At 44.9% G+C, this 19,013-nt stretch overlaps 1 protein-coding gene across 4 annotated transcripts in view; it reads left to right on the top strand.

The window, feature by feature from the left end:
* Positions 1-15,775: 15,775 nt before the first annotated feature.
* The window catches only part of SSR1 (signal sequence receptor subunit 1), a 24,950-nt gene continuing 21,712 nt past the window's right edge, over positions 15,776-19,013 (top strand). For 2 of the 4 annotated variants that reach the window (XM_024206787.3, XM_024206788.3), the window contains exon 1: positions 15,776-15,958. In XM_024206787.3, coding sequence (XP_024062555.1) covers positions 15,874-15,958 — 85 coding nt within the window. In that variant the 5' untranslated portion in view covers positions 15,776-15,873. The remainder of the gene's footprint in view (positions 15,959-19,013) is intronic. The other 2 variants (XM_024206789.3, XM_024206790.3) reach the window with 1 other exon arrangement.

Genomic DNA, 19,013 nt, shown 5'->3' with positions numbered 1-19,013 from the left:
AAACAACAAGACAACGTTAGGTGATGTCTTCTATGGGAATGACTATGAAAATGATTTCTGAGACTCAAACTGTCCTCATCGGGGTCTGAATCTCTGTTTGGTCCCTGATAAAGAAGGTGCAATCCTCAAAAGCTTACCCATTTAATTCTGAATTATTTCAATAAAAGGCATCACCTATAATTTCATGATGTTGTTGTTTTTTATCATTCTAATTCCTGCTGAGATATGTTCCCAAATTTCTGGGGCAAACTCAGCAAAACAGTGCCCTTGATCTGTGGGTCTGAGTATTATATCCCTCTGTTAATCACCTTTTAAATTGGCCAAGAGGTTTCCACTGGAGTGTAAGTCAAAACTCCAGTCAAAATATTTTATACAGTAGAATCTATTTACTCAGCAACCTGACAAATAGCATGGCTGCTTAATTGGGAAGACTGCCAAGAACAAACTCAGGCAATGTATTTCAATGACTCTAAAGAATGGGGATAAATGGCAGATACATTGCCGTATGCTAATACCAGTACTTCATGCAGTGTCCATACCTTCTGTACTGATCCACTAGGAGGAGCTAGAACCAAGCCCATTGTGGTGAAGCATTCAAGCTCCATTGCTAGTACTGTGGATGGAGAATACTCTGCATCTACAAATCCTGCCACCCTACCTTGTGCTGCACAGTGGTGGAACTTACTCTGTGTATGTTTCTAAATGGAATCAAATTGTTCTTCCACTTAACCTTGAATGGCTGGTTAAACTGACTTATCTTGGGAACCTGGCTTTTGATCCTCACATTTCATTCTGGATACCGCCTTATAAATAGGCTTTTATAAACATACCGTTTTACAGAGTGAATATGCCCCTGTATTGATACCAAAATATTGTTACAAGAGATGACAGTGCAGTTGGAGCTCTGAATTTCTTTAAAAGGAATGTCAGTTGCTGCAGTCTATTACTGCTATAAAATGTCTCTTAATGTACCCAGGTTTGCTGTTCTCTCTGAAGAAAAGAGAAAACGGATTTGAAAATCAAAATAAATAAAAAAGAAATTAATGAACAGATCTGTAGCCAGCCCCAGGGGAGAGATGGGTTCCAGCAGGGGTTAGGGTCTTACAGGCACGCTTGATCCTTAAGGCCCAGATCCTGCAATTATCTCCATGCAGCTGTACCCCTGCATCAGTGCATGGACTGGGGCCTAAGATGGGAAGTGATAAAAATTGTTGGATGAACACAGTGATGGGCATGATACAAAAGTCTGAACAGAATAAATTGGATACATTTGTTAGCTGTGCTTCCTTCTGGGGATACTGAAGTGATATAAATAATGTACTACCCAGGCTCTGTGCATCATTTATAAAGCAGTATTTTTTGGTTGGGAGTCTCTCCACTCAAGATTTGCTTGTGTGATTGATAGTTTTTCTACGATGTCTGTGTTAAAAATAAATTATACTTGAGTGGCATATATTCTCTCTCTCACATACACTTTAATCACTGTAACTGTTTAGTTACAGAAACACAGGGAAAGCATAGCAGCCATGAGAGAGTTAATTATTCATGAGAAAGCTTCCCAAGATCAAGTGACTGAGGTGAGTTCAACATTATCAACAGTTACAGAAATTAGAGGTAGTAGGTTGGTTTTTTTGGTCAGTATTAATATAATATACGGTGATATTAAAATAGAATATGACTTAGTTCCCCAGGGGCAGGATTGTCTTATACTGTGGGTGTGGCTAGAGAGTGTGATTGCCGTTTAAGCAGATGAACCCAAACTGGCTTTAATCTAGCTGGCTGGGGTCCTGGAGTGAAGCTGCGGCTGTACATGCCCTCCCAGAACCCTGGATAATTACTTTAAGGGCTAGCCTATGCTAAGCGTGTGCTGCTGCAGCTTCACTACTCCAGGATCTGAGCTAGCTAAATTAAAGTTAGCTCAGAAAAGTCTATTCGAGCTGCACACCCTGTGATTGTTCCTAGACATACCTTTTGTGTTTGTATAGAGCCTAATATAATAGGGTCTCAGTCCTGATTTAGGGCTCTGGGTGCTAAGAAGAATACACTACTAGTAATGGTACAATAAAAACAAGATGTATGTATCCGAGTGCTGCCAGCTTTGCACCTGCTGCTGTGCCCCGTTGAGGACAGATATGCAGGGAACTTCGGGGAAGGAGTTTCAGTGCATAGGTACAATAACAGTTGGGTGTGTTTGGATGCACTGCACTAATACATAGACACCAAACTGTATAATGAAGTCACACTGCTCTGTTGCAGGGCAAGACAGCACTAGCAGTGCTACCCCATTCATTAACATAGTGACTTGCCTAGTGTAGACAGGCCTCTTCCTTTCCCTTTCCAAATTTCATGCCTTATCTGTAAAAGAGCTGTTATATTTTTATTGACTGTCAAGAAGACAAGGTGCAGGTAAGTCAGGATTCAGAATTGGATGTGTTTGCTTCCCAGCACCCATACTCCATTGCCACATGCCTCACCTCTCCTAGCTGGCTATGGTCCAGTTGGGGATTGCTTGAGGGAGTCAAACTTTGGTCATTTGCTCTTCACTCCCAGTCCCGATATACCCCTGGCACCAGGGCCTGCAGAGAAGGCAGCCTAGAGCCCTGTCTGACATCTGTGTGCCATCTGGGGACATCCAATGCTGGGGGAATTCCTTGCATGGGAATTAAAATTAAGGCTACATTTATATCACGGAGGTCATGGAAGTCACGGAATCCGACTTCCAGAGATCTCCATGACATTCTCTGCTTCAGCCCCAGGGGCTGCGGGACTCTGGAGCTGGCAGCCAGCGGGGCCCTGGCAGGGTTCCAGCAACAGGCGACACCAGCAACAGGGGGCCCCCTGCAAGGTTCCAGCAACAGTCTCCTGAGCGGGCCCGCCTTGGGGTTCCAGTGACAGGTGACAGCCTCGTGCGGAGGGACGGGGGCATCTCAGGCAAGCGGCTGGGGGTGTCCCATTTTCTCTTTAGGAAATATGGTCACTCTGCAGCTCCCAGTCACCTTGGGTGGAGAAGGCCACCCTGCAGCCTCTAGCTGCTGTGGGCGGAGGGGAAACCCCACAGCTCCCAGCCACCACAGTAGCGGGAGAAACCATGGAGCTGCAGCAGCAGCAAAAGTCACAGATAGGTCATGGCTTCCGTGAACTTTTGTTTATTGCCTGTGACCTGTCCATGACTTTTACTAAAAATAACCATGACAAAATCTTAGCCTTAATTATAGTGAGTCTCAGCTTCCTTTACATTGCCTGAGAGTCACAAAGGGAGTGGAGTTGGGGTGAGATTTTGCGCCGTAATCTTTTTACATTTTACACTTCAAAAACTTATATCAGAATGAGTACAGCTCTGTGGATCAGTCACTTTTACCAAACATTTTAAATTATGGGATGTAGTCTTTAGGAAAACTTAAACATACTAAATAGAGGGTTTGAGTTATTAGTGCATTACTCCAGTTTTAGGTAAGTGTAACACTTCTAAAATCAGCAGAATTACACCAGTTTAAACCTGGATTAACAAGTAGAGAATCAAGCCCAGAGACTATATTGTCCTGATTTTGACAAGCAAATTTTTAAAAAATTTGGTGTGTTGAAGACCAAACTAATCTTTGGTAGATTGTATGGTTTGGATAATAGTTGTAAAAATAGACTAATAACATTATGGAACTTGAAATCCATTATTATAGAAAAGGAAACGAGTCTAATGACTAATATTGGATTTGACCCAATTTTCCTTAATGGCACATTTATACATAGGATGCAGGTGCTGGTCAAGAGGAAACTGGGAACGGCTCAGAACTGCTTGATTTGCTGAGAACAAAACTGGATGAATACCATAACCAAAGTGATGACCTCCATTGCCAGGTGAGGAAACCAGTATCTGACAGAATAAGGCCTTGGAAGTTATTTTTGTTGGAAATCAGTGTACAATACCGCTTTGTCACACTGAATTCTAGTTCCCTTCCTAAGTCTGGTGAACCTTATATACTCCTATGGATATATGTACATACACACACAAACATAAACACATTCTGGTGGTGATAAGTAATGGCATTTTCTATTTATACTGCTTGCCATCTGGGAGCCTCAAAATACTTTACAAATATTGATTTATGCCTCACAATACCCTAGTAAGTACAAGCAACGTTATCCTCACTTTACAGTTTGGGAACTGAGACAAGTGACAAATAATGGCCTGCAAAGACCACTCTCCTTTTTCAGGAAATCATGGCTGCCCTCTATCTTCCACTCTTCCATTCTGAGCGGTAGCTCTTTATTTCTGATGTTTAACAGGATACGTTTAAGACAGTAACTGTCAATGAAATATTTTTGTTGTTTTTCTGAGATTACAAAACTGGAAAACCATCTGGTGCTAAAGGAAGAAGAATGCAAGAGGCTCACAGGAGAAAACGAGAAGCTTCAAGGAGATTTGGGTAGCTTGACATGCAAGGTACAAGTGTGATTGTATAGCAGAAACTCTACATGTTATCCTGACACAATGGAAAGCTGACATTTTCAGGACATTTGTTTAAATTGTATGTTTTCCCCCTCTCCCAACCTATCTTATGTTAATTGTCTTCTGAGACTTGTGAACTCTTTGTCAGATCTCACAAAGTAAGCAGAGTCAGGCCAGGTCAGTACCTGGATGGGAAACCTCTAAAGAACAGATAGCTGGGTTTGATATACTTTGATAGAAAAGCAAGCTAAACTCGGTGTGTGTAGAAATTTAGCATATGAGCCAAGTCCTGCTTACTTTATTCACATGGTTAGTCCCTCTAAAGTCAGTGGGATTATCTGCATGAGCAGGACAAATAGGATATAGCTGTGGAATGCTCATTAGGGCCAGTGGGAGCAACACATACAAATGCAGGGCCTATGGAGATGAGAATGTATTGCTTTGTGGAAACCTTCTTTTGCTGTTTTAGATATTATACAGCAGCTAATCGCTTGATGATTTTATTTTGAAAGGTAACATCATATGAGGAAATTATTGAATGTGCTGACCAAAGGCTTGAGATAGCAAGTTCCCAGATATCATAGTAGGTTGACTGAACTAATTACTTGATTTCCTTTATTTTGCAGAGAAGTGTGTGTGTGTGTGTGTGTGTGTGTGTGTGAGAGAGAGAGAGAGAGAGAGAGAGAGAGAGATTTTCTCTTGCTTCCCTTATTCAGGGAGACAATGAATAAATGATGCTCCTTGATATGACAGTTTTTATATTTTATAATTACTGAAATGTGCTAGATCCTGTACAACATCAAAAATGAGAACAAAGATCAGTTGTTTTGTACAGTACATATCACCAAAACTAAAAGGGTAGGGCTCCATCCTCTGCTGCAGTCATGAAGTAAACAGTGAATCTTTGGAAGGGGATTGCAAACGTGGTCTTATCTTGGTAAAGATGTGTCATGGAGCATTCACCCAATGTACGTTAGAGCAGCCTAAGGGTTGGGTCCCACTTACACTAGCTGCAGTGGACCAATTTACAATTTATTGGCTTACATCTGTCCCAAAGAGTTGATATGACATCTGCAGACTGTCAGAGTGCAGGGGAGCCGCCTCTGTTGGCTTTGGCCATGCTCCCTACAGTGGCAATGGGAGAGGGACATAGGAGCTGTTACTGCTGACTTACATTACCTGAGCATCCCATTAAAATGGGAGCCTTTCCCAGGCCTGGCTATGCCTAATTTAGGGCCAACTTGCACCATTCCAGTTGAGAACTGGGATAAGAGCTTTGCAATATATACAGCTTGGGGCTTGTATATTATTTATAACACTTTTTGGTATCAATCTTCTCCCCAAAACCAACAAACAGAAACAAACCCACCAACACCAAATGGAAGTTGGAAATTTTTTTAAGTGTGGCTATTTGGAGTGCTTCAACCATTGTGGTACACTTCCTAATGTACTTGAAAGAGTCATGATCAGTTCCATCTTTCTCCTTAACAATGACAATAAAATTATCTAGATCACTTGATCTTTCAACAGCTATCTTCTGTTTCTATTTCTTCTTTGTCTGACAAGTACATCGAAAGTAGTCAAGCTGACAGCACATTTATTTCTCAACTTCTTTTTATTTGTTTGATCTTCAAACAGTTATCACTATTCTTTAGACAGAATAAAAATCTGGGTGTTTTTGAGAAAATGTTGTTGCAGTATAACAGCAACAATTCCTTTCTGGAAACTAAAACTCTTAAGGCTGTGATTCTCAAAGAAACACAAGGCAGTTAGTTGCCTGAAATCCTAATGAATTTTATGGGAGCTCAAAGTTTAAACCTCTTAAAGTGCTTTTGAAAATCCCAGCCTAAATGCCTAATCATAACACCATTGAAGTCAATGGGAGATTTGCCATTGGATTTCACTAGGAGCAGGCATGGACTCCTAGGACCCACTCCTCTGAGGTGCTGAGTGCTCTCTACTCCCATTGATTTTCAGATCTCAAATGGGGTACCCAATAATAAAGTAAATGGGAGCAGAGAGCACTTGGCACCTTGCAGAATCAGACTGCACATGAATATGACATCATATCTTGTAACAAATTTATTTTACTGTTACAAGACAGGAAATGACATGGTAACAATGACAAGGCCCAATCCTGCACTATGCACAATACTTATTACCATGAGTAGTACAAAGTACATCAGCAGGTCTGCTAAGGGTAGTAATCACCAAGCTCTGTAAATAAGGTTCTCAGGACTGGTCACTGAAGCTTTGATTCAGGGCAGCACTTCAGCACATGCTTTTAATGTTAAACATGTGCTGGACTGCTGCCCTGAACCAGGGCCTGAGTTTGTAAAAGCATGTAGTTGTTTAAATATATAAGAGATAATAAGGTTATGTAATCCAAACCTATTTCCAAAGGCTAAGATATATCCCATATAGATTGCATGGGACTAGTGGTGTCAGTTATATCACAGAAATATGTATTATGGACTATCTTTATCAATCCAGTAAGTGTCAGAGGATTTCACAGGGGGAAAAAATTAAAAACGCAAGTTAAAACTTATATTTCTACTGAAGTCTCCCATTGTCTGGCAAGTAGGGACATTCAGTATCTATTTCTGGGCCTACTACAATTTTAAAACATGCTTTATTTTCCTGTTATTGTTTTCTAATTTGAGAAATCCAACACAAGACGGAGAAGACTAAAAAGCCTCTATCAAACACTTGACTCAGAGGCTTATTGACTAAAACCAACATTTTCAAAAGTGGCCTCAGATTTTGAATGCCCAACCTGAGATGCCTTGGGCCTGGTTTTCAGAGATGCTAAAGATCTGCAAATCCCATTGACTTCAATTAGAATTGTGGGATCTCATGACATTGAAAATTAGGTATCTCAATTTTGGAATCCAAAAATTTTGGCAACAAAAACAAAAGGCCAATTTTGAAAACTTTGACCTAATAGTATAGTAATACATGTAGTGAAGTAATAAATAGTAAAATGTGTGCTCTGTAAAGTATATGCTTTATTGGGAAAATCCCATTGTAAGATTTTCCAATAAGACCTATTATTAGTTATAATGATTATATACAATAGTCATTTACCTTTTAGAAAAGTCCTATAGAAATATAATAGGGCTGAAACTGACAGGATTCCATAGACATTATATGGCTCTATAGAATTACTCTAGAAAACTATAGAATTTAATAGAGAATTATATTGCTGCTATTGAATTGTATGGGTTGATCAGATATGTATTTATTATTATTATTTAGAGACCCCAACTGAGATTTGGGACCCATTGTGATAGGCACTATGTAGTCACATAATAAGACACAGTCTTAACCCCAAGGACCTTACACCTAGATCTTCAATGGTGCGGGGTCACCTAACTCCCACTGAAATCAGTGAGAGTTAGATGCCTAATACCTTTGAGGAACTGGGCCTTACATTCTAAATAAATAAGACAGAAAAAGGGTGAGAGGAGAAATTGAGGCACAGAGAGATAAAGTGACTTGCCCAAGTTCACACAACAGGTCAGTAGAACCCAGGTGTCCTGATTCCTGGTCCAGTACCCTGTCTCGTAGATTTCCTAGCCTGGTTAAAAATTCTATAGACATGTTATAATTCTCTCTTAAATTCTGTAGGCCTTCTCTATAAAAGCTATATTTAATTAATAAAATGCATTTAATTACAAAATCAAGGTGCATGTATAAAGATGTGTAAGAAAAAACAGTTTATACAATTTTTAAAGGAAGAGATTTTCCCCAAAAACAACTTAAATATCAACTCACCAACTCCTCACATATGCACTTCCACCCCCACTCAGGCAGGCAATGTGTCTTAAAGGTCAACATACTGTGTTCTCTGGGTTCACCAGAGGCAAGAATCTTCCTGAGTTCAGTGATGTTCAGTGAAAACAACCTGTTAACAGTTCCAGATATTTCATTCTAAGAACTGATATCTGGAGTGCCTCATCTAATTTCATCTGTTGAATTCTAGCGTAAATCTGCCCTTATCAAAAGACTCTTCCCCCAGCCTAAGAGGAGGAGCCACTAAACCCAGGGTTCAACTGATCGCGGGGGACAACAAATGATTAAGCAGGGACAGAAGTGAGGGTCATAGGTTCAAAATCAGGGATTTGGAGGAGGACACCAAGAAGAGAACCCCGGACAGTGTCCACTGCTCCTCAAAGATGGCTAGGGAGCCAGCATACGCTGCCCAGAAGAACTCTGCCTGGATGCATGAAACAAGGGAGGAATAGAAGTAGGCCCCACAGTCGCAGAGTACCTTCCCATCCAGCATCCTCCTCCTGGTATCATAGATGGCCATTTTGGCCAGTGCCAGGAGGAGGTTGATGAGGAGGTCTCGTGACTTCATGGGGCCACGGACAGGGTGTGCATATATGAAAAGGTGTGGGGAAAAGTGCAGCCAGAACCTCAAAAGGAGGCTCTGGAGGAGCTGGAAAAGGGGCTGCAACCTGGCGCACTGCAGATAAATGTGCGCCAGGGTCTCCCTCACGCTGCAAAATGGACAGGCATCAGGGATGGGAGTGAACTGCGCCAGGTACACGCCCATGCTGATGGCTCCATGAAGGAGCTGCCAGAGCTGATATCCCTGGCAGGCCCGTGGGACTCATCTGATTTCAGCTCCTGCTACCAAACACGAGAGGAGAAGAAGTCTCTAGGTAACTCGGGCCCAAACCTCCCAAGACTTTAGGCCTTGGTTCAGCAAAGCACTTGAACATGTTCTCATATTTAACCATATGAGTAGTCCCGCTGAAATCAATGGGTCTATTCAGGTGTTTAAAATAAAGCACATGTTTAAGTGTTTTGCTGCATCAGAACCTTATACACCAAAGTTACCACTTTGAAGTGAATAGGAAACCAGTGTTGTTCCTGGAATATTGATGACTAACCCTGCTCAATAGCCAAGTAATCCAGCCTTGAAGTCTCAATGATATGAATAGCCATAGCAAGGTCCAGATCTAACAGTAATAACTGCAGGTACAAAGCACTTTTGGCCACCAAAGGCACCCGAGATTCTAGGAGCAGTTGGGGACCCAAAAGCACCCCCAGTTGTGAACCTCTTGGACGAAAGGTGGGACACCTCTTGGACAAAAGGTGGGACACCTCTTCAACAGTGATCGCAGGAATCACCCCAGCTGTACCCCCAAGAATTCTCTCTATCCCACAAGCATTACCTCCATCATGTTTGGATTAATCTTCAGCTTGTTCTGATTCAAGTGCCAATCTCAGCCAGGCACTGGGAACACAAATACAGCACACCATTCTGAGTTGAAAGAAAAATTAGGCAGACATAAAATGTAGTGTTACACTGATGACACTGCTGCCCAAATTGCCTTCTATACACCCTTCAACCCACCCACCCCCATCCACCCAGTGGCTTCACATACAGTACATGCAGAAGAGATAGTTTGAGTGTCTTAATTTCTGTACTGCACCTAACAAAAATATTTATACTGAAAAATAAGGATATATATATATATATATGTGTACAGTATCTATCCAAAATATATATATAAATATATATATATATATAAACAGTTACATTGTCTCTTGTTGACAGTTTAGAGAAAAGAAACAAGCATCTGGAAGACTTAATAAAGAAGTTCAAAATGAAAGCAAGAAAGCTGAGGTAAACATCATATAGTTCAAATGCCGGAACAACAGGTTTTAAAAAAAATCAACCCTTTTTATAATAGATACTATGAACCGAGGGCCGTTTTTGCAGGAAGAAAAATTATGCAACTGTACACTGTCATGGTCAGCCCCTTCTAGCTGAAAATAACTCTTTTTAATACAAAGTAGCATTGCCGATTTTGGTTGTATGTATTCATGGAGGTTTCATCAAGTGACATAATAATCTTTAATTAAAGATTAATCTTTAATTCCTGGAGACTCCAGAACAAACCTGTGGGGTTGGTAATCCAATACAAAGATGTTTGTCCATATCTCTTGGATAAACAATCAGATCTTCTGTAGGTGTCTTGACAGGGAATTCCCAATGCTCCTTTGATTCACAGAAATAGTATCAGAGGGGAGTTGTATCATATAATCAAGTTGTGATAATAGTGACTACTGCTACTGATTGGCTTATTACACCTGTGAACTGAGCACACAGCTAGTCTATGCTAAAACATCCTACTATTAGTGTTTCCTGTCAATGTCCCCTTACCTGCTTGCTTGTTTAACACACTTGTTATGTTTTCTTTTAGACTGTGAGGTCTTTGTTACAAGGTCTGTCATTTACTATATGTTTATACAGTGCCTAGCACAATGGGGCCCCTGCCTAATTGAGGCCTTCAAGTGCTACAACACTATAAATAACAACAATCAACCTTTCCCTAGGGCTATACAGGCTATCCCAGCTCTTCTCAAACACGCCTTCCACCCCCCATGAGTTAGAATACACCTCTAGCAATTTTAGTAGCAGCACCACACAGTTTAGTGTCCATTTATAAATTGATGTGGGGCAGCGGTCAGTTAATTCAGTTAGAAAAGAATTTTCATCTTTGTTGCCCAGAAGATGTTAGGATATCATTCCAGGTTCTAGCACACCAAACAGGAAACCTCCTCTGTCACAGAAACAACCTATCTTTGTAATTTCCACAGGCAAAGATGTTGGCCTGCTTTTCCAAAAGCCATGTCTGAGGTAAGTCAAAGAATGTTGCCAACGATTGTTTGTAATCAAAAGTGACTTATTTTCAGAAAAGTTGGCAAAATATATCTGTTTGGATATTATCTGCTGAGAGATACTTGCCCCAATAACCAGGATTTAGAGCAAGGGTTCTCAAACTGGGGGTTGGGAACCCTCCGGGCTCACGAGGTTATTACATGGGGAGTCGCGAACCGTCAACCCCCACCCCAAACCCCACTTTGCATCCAGCATTTATAATGGTGTTAAATATATAAAAAAGTGTTTTTAATTTATAAGGGGGGTCGCACTCAAAGGCTTGCTATGTGAAAGGGGTCACCAGTACAAAAGTTAGAGAGCCACTGATTCAGAGGGTCTTATCCAGTTTCAGATTAGACTTTATTGTAAATCAATGCATAAGAGCATTTCAGTACATTAAGAATGAGAAGTTAAAAAAAACCCTAGAGAAATCTGCAGACTGTGATTTTTGTTTTTTCCTATAATTTACAGGGTCAAGACGTTCAAAAATCAAATGGAAACAATGTAGATACTAAAGAACAGAAGATGAAATATTCTCTCTGTCACTGTCAGAGCAGCAAATTGCATGTGTTCAAGTGATGTATTACCATGGACAAAACACTATGCATTTTACACCTTTCCTTTGTATATAAATTACTGAATTAACAATGGGAGAAAACTGAAAGTTTGAGGGCAGCTTTTGGATGCAGTGGATTCTTTCCTGAGTGCTTTGCATACTGGACTGGGGAAGGCTTTTCCCAGTTTCAAACTCAATATATATCTTGCATTTTGATTAATAGTAAAAAATTCCTACCAGTTTGACGTTGGAGAGCCTGGTAGTTGACAAGCCTGGGATTATTTATGTGGAGAAGCCACTGCAGGTATCTCATTCTATGCCTAGCCTATCTGTGGTGGGGGATTTAAAAATAAACTCCAACTTTAAACTGGGAGCATGTGAAACACTGCAGGTTATACAAAGGAGTCTGCATGGAATAACGTAATAAGCAGCTGCAGGTTTAAGGCTCAATTATGCAGTGCCTTCTGGAGGAAATTAATAATTCTGTCTTCAGAGCAGGGTTTGGATACTGTGCAATAAGACCTGGGGCCATGCACTGAACTATTAAGAGAAAACAAAATGTCGAATAGCTGCTTGTTAAGTAAGCACCATCCATCCTGAGCACTGAATGAAGCAAAAAATAGTATGTGGTCATGCAGTTAAATACTGTATCATAATGAATGTGTGCAAGGAGAACAAATTAAGGTTGAATTTTTAACTTTTGAGTAGTTGACTTTGCAACCTTATTAGTGTTCTTTTAACATAGTTCGTTTAATTAAACAATTCACTCATCATTATAATATTAAGAAAGTTTAATTCTCAACAATATTCAGAGAAACTAGGAATTGTTTTGAAATATACTACTAAATAAAAAATTTGGCATCTCTGCTTCTTACTAGTTTGCAGAAAATCAGGCCTCATAGTTTTGCTAGATGGTTGGCTGTTTGAAATTACGGCACTTTTATATGCAAAAGTACTCTAACGCATATGGGCCCTGACTCAATTCTCACAAAAGTCAACAGCCATCTTTCCATTGACTTCAAAGGACATTGAATCTGGCTTATAGGCCCCAGTTGAAAAGTACATAGGCACCTGCTTAACTGTGTAAGATGTAAGCACATTACACATTTGTTCCTGGCAAGTGTGCAACACATGCACACACAACTCATATTGATCCCATGGTTTAAGAAAAAAAACACCAAATACCACAAGTTTCACAACAGAATCATGAGAGTTAGCAACACTGAACAAAACCCTAATCTGAGCTTCTGGAGATGTCAGGTCCTGGTGAACGACACACCATGGAAAGACCCAGTGCCTGACATGTCCATTTCATCTATCAGTATCCTGCCCCAAAGAGATGCCTGGTGCCACCATGGGACATGGACAGTGGTAGCCAGGTCCTAAGTGCAGGGGGAGCAAACATAAAAAAGGCGCCCCCCTTGGCTCCTCCTCTGGCCGGCCGCGCCCCCCCCCTTGGCTCCTCCAGCCACGCTGCGGCCATGCTGCGCCCCCCCCCTCGGAGGGGCTTGGTCCGGGGGGAGGGAGGGGGCCGGGGGCAGGCTGGCGGCGAGGGCTAGCTGGGGCTGGCCGCTCCCCCTGGCGGAGCAGCAGGCACAGCCTTTGGGGAGGCCGGAGGGCTCCTCATGGCAGAGGTGGGGGGAAAGCCGCACAGCTCCGGCCGCGTTCCGGGAACTGGGGCCGCCGCCCTGGGGCCGGAGCCATTGGGGCCGGGGGTGTTCGGCCGGCGCCGCTCGGCCAGGGCCGGAACCGGGGCCGGAGCCACCAGGGGTGCTCGGCCGGCGCCACTGGGGCCAGGGCCGAGCCGGGCCGGAGTCTCCAAGGCCGGAAGTGGGCCGGTGCTGTGGGGCCCGGGCCGAGCCGGAGCCGCTGGGGCCAGAGCCGCCAGGGGTGCTCGGCCGGTGCCGCTGGCGCGCTCGGCCGGAGCTGCCAGGGCCGGGAGCGGGCCGGCGCGCTCGGCCGGAGACGCCAGGGCCGGGAGCGGGCCGGCGCGCTCAGCCGGAGCCGCTGGGGTGCTCGGCTGGTGCCGCTGGGGCCGAGCCGGGATGGAGCTGCCAGGGCCGGGAGCAGGCCAGCGCGCTCGGCCGGAGCCACCAAGGCTGGGAGCGGGCCGGCGCCGCGGGGCCTGGGCCGAGCCGAAGCTGCTGGGGCCAGAGTTGCTGGGGCCGAGCCAGGCCAGAGCCGCCAGGGCCGGGACCGGGCCGGCGCCCCGGAGCCGAGCCAGGGCCGCTGGGGCCGGCCGGAGCTGCTTGGCCGGGGCCAGTGGGAGCCGCTCGGCCAGGGCCGGACCGCGTCTCGTCTCGTCTCCCCGGAGCCCTCCTTCTCGCGTCTCCCCTCCCCCCCCGCTTACCTGCTGCTGCCGCTGGCGTGCCCCCTGCTTGTTTTTAGACTTCCCGCGAACGTGTGATTCGTGGGAAGCAGGGGAGGGGGAGGAGCAGGGGGGCGGAGCGTTCAGGGGAGGGGAGGTGGGGGAAGTGAGCAAGGGAAGGGGTGGACAGCTGTGGGGCCCTTTTAGGCGCCGCTTTTCAAAAATGTGATGAGGGGAAGCGGCTGCTTCCCCTGCACCCCAATAGCTACGCTAGTGGACATGGACCATCTTGGATGGAGAAGCCAGTGCCTGGGAGTGGATGGTGGGGGATTCACACTGTCCTGCCTTGATTTAACCCAGGGGTTCTCAAACTGGGGGTCGGGACCCCTCAGGGGGTCACCAGGTTATTACCTGGGGGTCGCGAGCTGTCAGCTTCCACCTCAAACCCCGCTTTGCCTCCAGCATTTATAATGGTGTTAAATATATAAAAAAGTGTTGGGGACCCCTAGGCATAGCTACCAGGTAACTCGGGAGAGTGGAAGGCCAAAGTGTCGATGAAGCTCTTTTGCTCTGGGCCTATCTGGAACCCCCAAACCCCATCTTGTGAGCTCTCACCTACTTCTGTGCTCACTGCTTACATGTTAAGGCAGAAATGTATTGGTCAGCGTTTTTAGCAGATGGCTCCAGTTTCACTCACACTAGCAGAAATAATAGAGATAAGAAAGAGGGGTAGTTAGTTTTGCAGATGTCCAAATTCAAGGCCGCAGAGACTGGGAAAGTTTTCTCACAAGCTTATGTAGAACTTATTGTAACAGTTGTCTAGAAGGGAGGGGTGGGAGTAGTAAGAGGGAGTAATAGACAAAGGCTTACACAGAAACTGCTTGGGGTATAAAAGGTAAAAGTTATTTGTATTTGTTGCACTGGATTTGAGGCATGCTGGTCTCCTAGTGCCATTTCAGAGCTCTGAAATAAACTTGGCTTGCTTTCTCCCCTCGGTGTCTTTATTGGTGCTAAGCACACCGGGCCACGGACCATTTTAGTCCGCCTCGAGCCCCTCAGGCGGTAACAAAAGTATTTTTAATTTATTGGGGGAGTCACACTCAGAGGCTTGCTATGTGAAAGCGGTCACCAATACAAAAGTTTGAGAACCACTGATTTAACCCCAATGAAGGGTGAGCCCCCAGCCAGCAGCATGAGAGTCTTGGTGAGTTACGACATGGGTGTTGGGGTGGGGTTAGTTCTCTTCCCCTCCCACACATGCCAAAAAAAGTAGGGCTGGCATTAGTAAATGCAGGAAGTGCTGGGTTTGGAACAGAAGTGTGGGTTAGCTCACTTTATTAAAATGGACAAAACGTAGTCATGGCACAAAGCTACTGGGGACAGTGACAGCCAACAGCTAGCATGGCCCCCGTTCCCCCGTAGCCAGGTTGGCTGCACCTCACAGCTGCCTGCATTGGGACAACCAACCTAGCCCCCCTCTGGCGCAGAATCCCCCTGCTCCTTCGCATAAGCGCGGGGGAAAGGAGCGCCTGCCATAGACTTGACAGAAGAACAAGTTCGCACATGCGCAACGTGAACCTTACGGAGCACCTTGCTTGTGCGCACTAGGGGCCTGGAAAATGAGTCCGTTCGTCCGGCACATGTGCGTTTGAGGTTCTGGGCATGCGCCCTAAGGGCCAGAAGAAAGCGTACGTGTTGTTTAAGTCACGTGATCCCCTCCCTCTTCCCCGGCGGAGCCACGTCCTCTGCGGTTCGGGGGCGGGGTCGGAGAGCGTGCGTGGCGTGGCGTGGCGTGGCGTGAGGGCGCCAGGTTCCCGGATGGAGGCGATGGTGATCGCCATTTGGGCAAGAGCAGCAGCCGTGGAGGGTGCTAGGTAGCTGCTACTATGAGATCCCCGACCCAGCTGCTGCTGCTCGTGCTGTTGGCTTTTCCCGCCGCTCTGTTGCTTGGCGGAGTTCGCGGCGGCCCGGGTGAGGACGCGCGCGCGCGCTCTCGTGTTCGGGGAGACGTTGATATTTGAAATTCGAACGGGAAACGTTAACCGCTTCCTGGAGCGGGCGAGCGCGTGAGGGGCTGGGCCGGGGCTTCCCCGGGTGGGTGGAGAGACCAGGTTCCTGGTCACAGAGTGTCGGGCGGGGGGTTGGCCCGGGATCCCCCTGTGCAGTTTGGAGGCGGCCAGGTCCTGCCTTCTTGGTGCCTGGCACTGCTGGACGTGCCGGCGGCAAAGGCAAGCGCCTTCCCCCGCGCTCAACTGGGGCGAGCCGGGGGGCGCGTGGAGGTTGAGCTGCTCGCTGTCCGCGAGGCTGACGTGTCACTGGTCTCCCCCACTCCGGCTGCCGGCCCTCGCACGCGGCTACCCCTGACCAAACGGCCCCGGGCCCGTGGCTTCCTCCCGGACACGTGCCGCGCTCCCCGGTGCCTCCTGGACGCCCCTGGCAGCCGGACTAGCCCGCGCCGGTACTCGGGGGTAGGTGGCGTCTCTGGCGGCCGAGTGGTCTTCCCTCGATCGGTCACACACCACAGCGCGGCCAGCCTCGGGGGCAGGGACTGTCCTATTGGCCTGACACGTCGGGCCACAGTTTGTACTGCTGCAGTGAGCAGTAACTTTCTAGCGGGCACCTTCGCTGGGGGGGGAGGGGGAAGCATCATTTCAAGGCAGCCAGTACGGGCTGTGTGTCTACGCAGAGCGGCTGCTAAATTACAGCAGGGAGTGCTTGAAATGGCCGTAAGGATCGTTTTTCTGGACTTGCTATATAAATTGATGAGTGCCTACTTTAAAACTGCAAGAAAATGCTTTGGCAGCCAGTCTTCTCTTCTTCCCTGCCCCGAGGTGTCCTTCAAATAATAAAACAAACACTCACGTCTGTTTACACTGTAATTGTATCTGATTGATGCCTTGAAAATTGCTGATAATATTAAGTTGAAAGAGGGTTGAAGGGTAATGCTGTACTTGCACGCTCTTCTGCCTTGGGTACTGTATCAGATATCATGTGTTCCTCTTCCCACAAAAAAAGCAGCTCTCTTTTTCTACTATTGCCACATCATCATTCCTTCTGAAATCCATTGAAGGGATCGCAGATTAGTGTGGTGTTTAGGAAGCACGTTTATGTAGTGAGATATAAAATAACATAGCAGGCACTGGCTATAGTTAAGGTTATGTCATGACTTTAATTATAAATCCAGTATTCACAAACTCTTAACTTTTTGAAACCTTGTAGGGCTGAAATTATTTCAATTAGTTGTGGCTAAGCAGTAAACTTTAAAAGTTTCTGAAAGTCTTTCTACAAATTGCTAAACATAAAATTTGAATTCTACAGATGTGCTAATCCTCTGTGAGGATTTGGGCCTAGATCCACAAAAGGATTTAGTAATTGTGATGCTGAACCTTGTGACACCTAATTTTTAGGCACCTAGAAAATCACAGGAATTATACTTCAATCTAAGAAGCCTGAATTAGGCGCCTAGGCTCCTATATAAAGAGTGGGGAGAACTAGGCCTGGGCTACACTGAGGGGGAGAGGGAGTTTCGAACTAAGATACGCAACTTCAGCTATGCTAATAGGATTTGAGCTATACGTGTAGCTGAAGTCGAAGTATCATAGTTCGACTTACCTGGCCGTCCTCACGGCAGCAAGTCGACGGCTGCAGCTCCCCGTCGACTCAGCTTACTCCTTCTGCCGAGGTGGAGTAAAGGTGTCGATTCGGGGGTCGATTTATTGCGTCTAGGCAAGATGCGATAAATCAATCCCTGATACATCGAACACTACCCGCTGAGCCGGCGGGTAGTATAGACGTACCCATAGACTGCAATCCCCTAAACCACCAGGATAGGCAGGGAGCTGCCTAAACTAACCAATGAGAGATGCCAACTGGAGGGGTATAATAAGCAATCTGAATGAGACTGTTTTAGTGCCACACTAAATCCAGATTTTTCTCTGGTCCAGGAGAATTGCTCCTGGCCTGTTTGGGTGTAAGTGCCCTGCAAAGCTGCTGTTTTGCATACAAGTTCCTTAAACTTGATAACTTTGGATTTTTCCTCTATTTTTGGGGTAGAGTGAGGAAGGGAAAGCAGGTGAATTAATTTTGTTTCTGTAACAGTGAAAGGTCACTATGAACTTGAAATCTCTTAATCTAAAATGAGTTGAATAGCTCCAGGTACTGTATCTACCCTTGATCTCCCTGACAATTTTTTTGGATTTACAGTCCCATTCTACTATATTTTAAAACAATATCTTTCCTACTTAGTTGTAGGTAGGTTGATGCCTCCAGGCCTCGCTCAGGTTTTGGGCCCACAAGGGAAATAGTAAAACTGATTGCACATGAAATGTTGTCAAATGCATGAAGTAAATAGGGATTTTCTTTATTTTCTTTTCAGTTAAGGTAATTTTAGGTGTAACAATAACAGGTAAATTAATTCAGACAAATGGGGTTAAGTTGACTGTCTTTCAGATCACAGTGCTTAGAACAGTGGGGGGTCTTATACATAGGTTGAGTTATTCATATGTATGTTTGTAGAGTTGGACCTCTGAATGCTTGTCAGGAAATTAAAGTTCACTTTATTATAAAAGGTGTGGCTATGTTGTGCAAAGGTATTCATGTTCTTAAACATGATAACTCTTAATGTTTGATGAAACCATGCCATTCAATAGAAAACGTAATATGGTCAAGTTAATGAGACCCTTAACTTTCTTGTTGTTGAGCATTTAAACAGTTGATCGTGCACACCTGCAGTTCTGTTTCTGGTGGGGCGCTCTGCATGAGCCATATGATTGGGGACTAAATTTGTAGTCTTCAAACTTTGTCAGTATGTGCCTACATATTTTAAATGTGTGTCAGAACTCACTTTTACAAATGAGGATTTGAGCTAATTTCATAGGTGCTCATATCATGAATGTGATAAAACGCCTAATGACTTTGAATTAAAGTGCAATTGATCCAAACCAATTATTGATGTGAATGCCGATATTTGTGATGGGGGAAGAATTTCAGAGCAGGTGTGGAAAAATAGCACAAGATGACTTTAGTT

The sequence above is a fragment of the Terrapene carolina genome, unplaced genomic scaffold (genome assembly GCF_002925995.2).
Source record: "Terrapene carolina triunguis isolate 2854851 unplaced genomic scaffold, T_m_triunguis-2.0 Scaffold58, whole genome shotgun sequence".
Taxonomy (NCBI): domain Eukaryota; kingdom Metazoa; phylum Chordata; order Testudines; family Emydidae; genus Terrapene; species Terrapene triunguis.
This window is presented reverse-complemented; position numbering and strand designations above follow the sequence as displayed.